Genomic DNA, 8337 nt, shown 5'->3' with positions numbered 1-8337 from the left:
AGTTTAAGGGATCTTCGATATATAGAATCATATCATCTGCGAATAATGATAATTTCACCTCTTCCTTCCCCAGCTGAATACCTTTAATATATTTCCTTTGTCTTATGTTGTTAGCTAGTGTTAGGGACCTGGAGCGATTCCCCTTTCAATGGAACGAGATCAAACGCAAGGCTGCCATTCAGTGAGGCCTTTATTATGCAAGCTTAAGCCTGGGCTCAAGTCCTCAGGTGCTTAACCGCATGCACCTTCTTGGACAAGAGCCAAGACAAAAGAATTTTTGAGTATATATCTGTGGGGTACATAATGGGCGTTCCCAACCCCCCCTTCCCCCCCCACCCCCGTCAGTCCACCGATTGGCTCGTTGAGGTAGGTTGGCTGTTTGGTCCTTTGTGTGTAGTTCCCGCGCTGGCTGGTTGATCCTCCCCTCAGCTTCTGGGCTTTCCTTGCCGCTCCCGGGTTGGCCAGCCTCTATCCCTGGGTACGTCCTACTTTGCACTGCTAGGAAACATGAAACCACAGCCTGTCCGAGATAGCGGTACCAGTCACGGGGGCAATCTGGCTTTACAATCCCCCCTCTTTTTTGTTCCTATGAGCAATCTTGCTCATAACCATTACCTTGCATTTCTATGGAATTCTGGAACGGATTTTGGTTGAGTTCGCTGTACTGTTGTCGAAGAATCATTAACTGGACAGTACTTATGCGTTCTCGTACAAAGGTCACCAGTTTGCTTATTATGCAAGGACCGAATGAGAGAATGATTAAGAGAATGAGGAGGGGGCCCAACAAGGTGGATATTAAGGTAGTCATCCAGGGGGAACGGTTGAACCAAGACTCATACCAGGGTTGCTTTTCTTCGCGGTCTCGCTTCCACTTCGCTAATCCCTCTCTAACCTTTGCCATAGATTCTTTCACCAACCCTGAATGGTCAGCATAAAAACAGAATTCTTCACCTAGGGCAGCACATAACCCTCCTTGTTGCAGGAAAATTAGGTCTAGCCCTCTTTGGTTTTGTAACACCACCTCTGATAGAGAGGTTAATGACTGTTCTAGGTGAGAAATGGAGTCTTCTATTCTAGCGATATCTTCATCTATGGCCATTCGGAGGCCACTTAACCCTTGGTGTTGGGTAGCTAAGGAGGAGATACCTGTACCAGCCCCTATGAGGCCTAGCCCGAAGAGTGTGGCAAGGGTGATAGCAGTTACAGGTTCCCTTTTAACTCTTTTCATCGCCATAGAATTCCAGTTTTGGACCTGAGTCACATACATTTCATTCTTAGAGTGGTAGATGACCCTTGGAAAAACCAATACCATAACACAGAATTCTTTAGAACTATTAAAGACAGACAGACTAAGGCAGGATGTCAAACCAACTTGGGAACAAACCCACCAGCTGCTAGGGGCTGGTGATAACCATTTAAAAAGGGGGGTATATTCTGGAGGAACCTTTCCCACACAGGTTCCATTTCCGCTCACTGTCTGAATTCTGAGTCCCGCTCCCACTCGTTCCCAGGCACATGTAGCTGGAGACTCTTGGGCTAAGTATTCAAAAGCTCCTTTGATTCCTACTGCTTCATAAAACGGGGGTCGGATGTCATAACACAACCAGAAACCTGCTGTAATAACTGGGTCGGAGCGGTTTAGAGCTTCATATGCTGCTGTTAACATTTTCCACAGAGAGTCTTCTGACCCATGTACCCTAGGGGCTAAGCGGGTCCTTAGTGTGGTTTTTAAGGCCCCTATAGATGGTTGCGGGATAGCAGTTGGGAGTGGAGGTTGTAAGTGACGTTGCCCCCCCACACACACCCAACACTGGGTTCGGTCCTACAACCTCGGAGATAGGGGAAATTCTTAGCTTAAGTTGTATTACAGTACCAAAGGGTGGACGCTGATAGAGGTGTATTCCCCACGATAGTCCGGAGACCCATCGTCTGTCCTTCTTACCTTCCTCAGTGAATTTCACACATATAAGATTACAATTTTTGTTATACCGGGATAGTGTACATGGCTGAACATAAGACATTTCAATGAGGAGGGGGCGCACCTTCCATTTCCATTCCCCGTCATTGGAGGTTACACACTTCCAGGCTGCACAATAGAGGGACTCAATTCCCCCACACTGGCGCCTCGTTTCCCCGATTCTAAACCCCGGACATACATAGAACCCATTTCGGCTCATGGACACTCGTTGCCTTTCGTGCCAAGACCGTCCCCCGCCTCCTGCACGCCCATATCCCCCCTCATAAGAAGTAACAACACGCAGGTCTCCTGGGAGCCGTTCCAGATTGAAATAAAGGTCTGGCCACCAGGTGTTGGGAGGCGCCATGCTGGATGTTTGATTATACAATTCTCCAGTCTCTAAGTTGTCGATTCTCCAAGTGAGGTTGTAAGGTATATGTGGGTTACTATTAGGGCTGCCCCTTACCTGCACCCAGAACCAACAAACAGCCATCACCAGTAGCCAGCTGCCGGCCATCTCTCTACTGGTCGGTTCTAGGCCTTATGTGGGTGAGCTTTACTTTTAGGGGGTTTTCTGGATGAGCCTCCGCTTTCCACTGATTCTGGTGAAGCTCTCTCTCGCTCCTGCTGGCGGGCGGTATTTGAGAGTGGTGAATCCAGGTTGCTACTCCGTCGACCTTAAGGGCAGTGGGGGTAACAAGGATTACTTGAAAGGGGCCCTTCCACCTAGGTTCTAAGGACTTACTATTATGTCGCTTGACCCAGACCCAGTCTCCGGGCTCGTGCTGGTGAGAGGGGACCCCCTGGTGGCCTTCCCGTTCATTTTTATAGAAGGCCTGAAGAGCGGGCCATATCTGGTTCTGCACCCAACGCAGGGCTTGAACAGCCTGTAACACTTCCCCTGAGCCTCCCTCCGGCAGCGGATGTGTGCTTGGTATTACTGGCGGAGGGGACCCATACATAATTTCGAAGGGGGTCAAACCCAGGTGATAAGGCGTGTTCCGGGCTCAGAACAGGGCGAAGGGAAGGAGGGTCACCCAGTCCCCGCCAGTCTCTAGGCACAATTTGGTTAAGGTTTCCTTCAACGTTCTGTTCATTCTTTCTACCTGCCCAGAGCTCTGGGGGTTGTAAGCACAATGCAATTTCCAATCAGTCCCCAGTGCTCTGGCAATGCTCTGGCTAATGTTGCTTAAGAAAGCTGGACCATTGTCGGATCCTATGCTTTCCGGTAATCCATACCTAGGGACAACTTCTTCTAGGAGTTTCTTTGCCACTACCACTGCAGTTTCCCTTTTTGTTGGAAACGCCTCCACCCACCCTGAGAAGGTATCTACCATTACTAGCAAGTATTTATACCCATACTTTCCTGGCTTTACTTCAGTAAAATCTATTTCCCAAAACAATCCTGGTTTCCTTCCCCGATCCCGGGTACCTGTGTGAGTTCCCTGGATTTTTCCTGGTTTCATAACCTGGCAGGCGTGACATGCTTCTGCAACTCTTTCTGCTGCTTTGCTTTGTAGCCAGAACTTAAGAAGAGCTTTGTCCAGCAGCTGTAACATTTTCACCTTCTCCAGGTGCATGGTCTGGAGTAGTTGTTTTAACAAGTGATTTCCCAGAGCTTCAGGCACTATCAAGTAATTTTTGTTGTCCCTCAGCCAGCCGCTTTCGTCTTTGCTTGCCCGTAGCTCCCCTTCCGCCCAAATCCAATCAGTATCGGAGTATTCTGGCCGCGGAGGCAATTTTCCCATTCCGTGGGGGCTGCAGGCCCAAATGTAAGACCTCCGGACGCTCAGCTCCCTCCGCCGCCTGCTCAGGTCCTTCGGCCGCCCGCCGCGCTTCTAGATCTGCTGCCCGGTTTCCTCAGGCCTCCAGGGAGTTTCCCCCTCTGGTGGCAGGAATGTGTACTACCGCTACCGCCTTTGGTAACATGATGGCGTCCAGCAATTGCAAAATTTCTGGCTTATTTTTTATCTCTTTTCCCTCCGCTGTGACAAATCCTCTCTCCCGGTACAGCACTCCCGTAATATTCAATGTTCCGTACGAGTACCGGCTGTCCGTAAACAACGTGAGCCTTTTCCCCTCTGCACGCCGGAGAGCCTCTGTCACTGCTACTATTTCCGCTTTTGGGGCTGAGGTACTGGGAGGGAGCTGAGACGCCCAGATTACGGAGCCCTGTGCATCTACGATTGCAGCTCCCGCATGGCGTTGCCCCTCCTTTACGAAACTACTTCCATCTGTAAACCAGACCAGGTCACTATTTGAGAGAGGCCGGTCCTTGAGGTCTTTTCGTACCATTTGGAAGTCGGCCAGGATCTCCTGGCAGTCATGCTCTGGCTGCCGGGGCACTGGGTCTGGCAGGAGCGTTGCTGGGTTTATAGCCGTAGGTGGCTTAAAAATTATTCGGGGGGCATTTAGCAACAGTCCTTGATAATGGGCTAGTCTCGTGTTTGTGATCCATCGTCCTGGGGTCTGTCTTAGGAGCCCCTCAACCGCATGGGGAGTAGTGACTTCTCCTAGGGGCTGCCCCAGCGACAGCTTATCCGCATCTTTCACTAGTAATGCTGTAGCCGCTATAATACGGAGACATGCCGGCCATCCCGCGGCTACAGGATCGAGTTTCTTTGATAAGTATTCTACCGGTCTTTTCCACGGTCCCAGTCTTTGGGTGAGCACCCCTTTCGCCACCCCTTGCTTTTCATCTACAAAAAGCTGAAATTCTTTTTCCGGGTCGCGGAGGGCTAAGGCAGGAGCCTTCAGCATCGCGGCTTTTAGCGCCTGGAATGCTTTTTGCATGGCTTCAGTCCATATGAAATCCTGACCACCTTTACATCCTTCATATAGAAGTCTGGCCTCTTCTGCAAAGCCGGGGATCCACAAGCGGCAATATCCTACCGACCCCAAGAATTCTCGGATTTGCCGGCTTGAAGTAGGAGGGAGTATATTTAACACAGTTTCTTTCATGGCCTCGGTTAGCCACCTTTGCCCCCCCCTCAGTTTATATCCTAGATATGTGACTTCTTCCCTGCAGAGTTGGGCCTTTTTCGCACTTACAAGATACCCCAGCTTTCCCAGGGTTCTTAGCAAGTCCTTTGTCCCTTCTGTGCAAGTCAGTGGGGAAGGGGCTGCATCCAACAAATCATCTACATATTGCAACAAGGTGATATGGGGGTGGCTGGACCGGTACTCACTCAGATCTTCGTGGAGGGCCTCGTTGAAGATTATAGGTGAATTTTTAAAACCCTGAGCCAAGCACGTCCAGGTCACCTGGCCCTGGATTCCCAGCTCATCGTCCTGCCACTCGAAAGCGAAAAGCTCCTGGCTGTGCGGAGCCACCGGTATGCTGAAAAAAGCATCCTTCAGGTCCAACACGGTGTACCAGTTTTGAGAGGGAGGCAAGGAGCTTAATAAGGTGTAGGGGTTAGGTACTGTAGAGTGGATGTCTAACACACGGCTGTTAACTTCCCGTAAGTCTTGGACCGGCCTGTAGTCCCCAGTGCCCGCTTTTCTGAGCGGCAATAAGGGGGTATTCCAGGCCGACTGGCACTTTCGCAAAATTCTTTCTTTAAAAAGTCGGCGAATGTGGGGCCGGATTCCTTCTCGTGCCTGAAGAGGCATGGAGTACTGACGGACACGGATTGGCTCGGCCCCTGGTTTTAGTTCAATGAATACAGGTGGCCTGTGTTTGACCCATCCAGTTCCGCCCGTCTCTGCCCAGGCCTCTGGGAATTCTTCAAGCCACCACTGCAGCTCCTTGTTCTCACTATATTTTACATGCTCAAACAGTCTGTACTCATCGGCCCGCTGCAGGGTAAGTACTTGAACGGAGTGGGGGTGGGGGGAGTTTAGTGGAAATTTCTTTGGGTCTCTCCCAATGGGTCACCCATGGCCATCTGTGACAATTACTTGTTTTTCCTCAAAATGGATTTGAGCTTTTAACTTGGTTAAGATGTCTCTTCCTAGCAAAGGGGTTGGGCATTCAGGAATCACCATGAACGCATGGCTTACCTGGCCTGTCCCCAGGTCCAACTTAGGCTGGGTCGTCCATCGATAGGGTTTTGTTCCAGTTGCACCTTGCACCCAGCTGGTTTTAGCGGCTAATTTGCCAGTAGGATGTGTAATAACAGAGCGCTCTGCTCCAGTATCCACAAGGAAGTCTACTGGTTTCCCCTCTCAAAGTAAGGTTACCCTGGGTTCGGGGAGGGGAACCGAACCCTGACCTCTCTATTCACTGTCCTCCTGCCCAACTAACAATACCTGCTTAGCCTCCCTATCTCCCCCCCTTGGGACCCTGTCATACTTTCTTTCAAAAGAGGCCTTTCTCTTTTCCTCACATTCCCTGGCCCAATGTCCCTTCTTGCAATATGCACACTGATCGCTATCTAGTCTCTCCCTGCGGGGGCGTCCTTGTTCCCTTCTCCTGACCTCCCTTCTCTGCCTTTCACTCTCCGTGGCTGCTAGCAGAATACGGGCCATTTCTCGACTAGCCTTCTTGGTTTCCTCGGCTTGGAACTTTCTGTCTTCCCTTCTAACTCTTTCGCGCTGTTCTTCCGGAGTTTCCCTGTTGTTGAAAACCTTTTCAGCTACTTCAATTAATCTTGCAATGTTTTCTCACTCAACCTGTCTATTTTCTGCACCTTCTTTCTAATGTCTGGGGCTGCCTGATTCACAAAAGCCATCATTACTGCAGCTTTACTCTCCTCAGAGGTAGGATCCATGGGAGTATATATCCTAAAAGCTTCCATAATTCTCTCTAAATAGGCAGCCGGACTCTCCTCCGGCCCTTGTCTGACATCACCTACCTTTGCCAGGTTAGTCGGCTTGTGTGCCGCTGCTCGGAGACCAGCCATGAGAGTCTGGAGGTAGACCCAGAGACGCTCCCTACCTTCAGCCTCGTTGTAATCCCAATCCGGCCGCTCCAGTGGAAATGCTCTGTCTATTGCTCCAGAGTTGGTAGTGGGGCGGCCATCCTCTCCTGGCACTGATTTGCGGGCTTCTCCTTGAATTCTATCCCGCTCCTCCATTGTAAAAAGGACTTTTAGCAGCTGCTGACAATCATCCCAAGTCGGCTGATGAGTGAACAAGACGGAACCTAACAAATTTATTAAGTCCCTAGGATTGTCAGAGAAATTAGAATTCTGGTCCTTCCAATTATAGAGGTCGCTGGTGGAAAACGGCCAGTACTGATAGGTTGGCTCCCCATCCTCCCGGGGAGGGCCCACGGCTCGGATGAGTAGGGTCACTACAGGTCCTGGATCGGGGGACCTAGCAGTGCATTGCTGCGTTCCGAAGGCTGGCCCTTCTTCAGGACGCTTTGACGCCGATGCAGCTGCAGACAAAGCCTTGGGGTTATAAGGTGGGGGAAGGGGAGTTGTCTGGTCCCAACCTGAATCAAGGAAATCAAGAGGGTGGTTAGAGTCGGAAATAACTGGCTCGGGGTCCTTAGAGGGGGCCTGATGGACCGGCTCTGGGTCTGGCCCCGCTTTTTTCTTCTGGACAAGAAAGACCTGCGTATTAGTGGAAGGAAGAAATTTCTGTAGCCAAAGGGTGGGGGCGGGGTTCTGAACCAGTTCTTGCCACACAATTATATAGGGAATTTGATCCGGTTGGCCCCGAGGGCCCTTATCGAAGACAATACTCTTTACCTTCTGGATAATGGTTAGGTCAAGAGTGCCTTCCCGGGGCCATCCAACCCCGAGGGCTGGCCACTCTGCTTCACAGAAAGTTACAAATTTTCTTTTTTTAACATTAACAGAGAGGTTAGAGGCCCTATCTTTCACCTCCCTGAAGTTTCCTGTAATGAGAGAAAGGGGAGTAATATGGGCTTGCCCCATTTCACCAGTAATGAACACAAATGACAAGGACGACTCACACACACACACACAAAAACAGTTACAATTAAGATGTGACACAGACAAACACAACAAACCACAAGGCGCCTGATCTGACCTGCTCTCCAGCCCTACGGCCGACCTGGCCTCCTTTCCAAACACACCTAGTGTTTTCCTTCCGAGACCTACCAAGGAAACAACAGGACGTCTCCTGTCTATTCCCGACCGGCGACCTCCACGGTGCGTCCACCTAAGTCCTCTGCCGGTCACTCTCTCAGGGCCCGATTCCTGCACCGTACGGATTTCCGAAGGCCTCTCTCCTTGGTCTAAGATCTCAGCCCCACTTCAGGGTATCGCTCCAATCCCAGATGAGCCCCCAAATGTTAGGGACCTGGAGCGATTCCCCTTTCAATGGAACGAGATCAAACGCAAGGCTGCCATTCAGTGAGGCCTTTATTATGCAAGCTTAAGCCTCGGCTCAAGTCCTCAGGTGCTTAACCGCATGCACCTTCTTGGACAAGAGCCAAGACAAAAGAATTTTTGAGTATATAT

General features: G+C 50.5%; 1 protein-coding gene across 1 annotated transcript in view; it reads right to left on the bottom strand.

The window, feature by feature from the left end:
- Window positions 1-2478: 2478 nt before the first annotated feature.
- LOC105979484 overlaps window positions 2479-8337 on the bottom strand; it is a 16681-nt gene continuing 10822 nt past the window's right edge. Inside the window, 3 exon segments of the mRNA XM_013007116.1 lie at window positions 2479-3603; window positions 3698-6549; window positions 6552-7748. Coding sequence (XP_012862570.1) covers window positions 2479-3603; window positions 3698-6549; window positions 6552-7748 — 5174 coding nt within the window.

Source organism: Echinops telfairi, unplaced genomic scaffold, assembly GCF_000313985.2.
Source record: "Echinops telfairi isolate 266 unplaced genomic scaffold, ASM31398v2 ScPeMD7_2186;HRSCAF=2738, whole genome shotgun sequence".
Lineage (NCBI taxonomy): Eukaryota > Metazoa > Chordata > Mammalia > Afrosoricida > Tenrecidae > Echinops > Echinops telfairi.
Note: the sequence above shows the minus strand (reverse complement) of the source record. Positions and strands in the feature narration are given on the sequence as shown.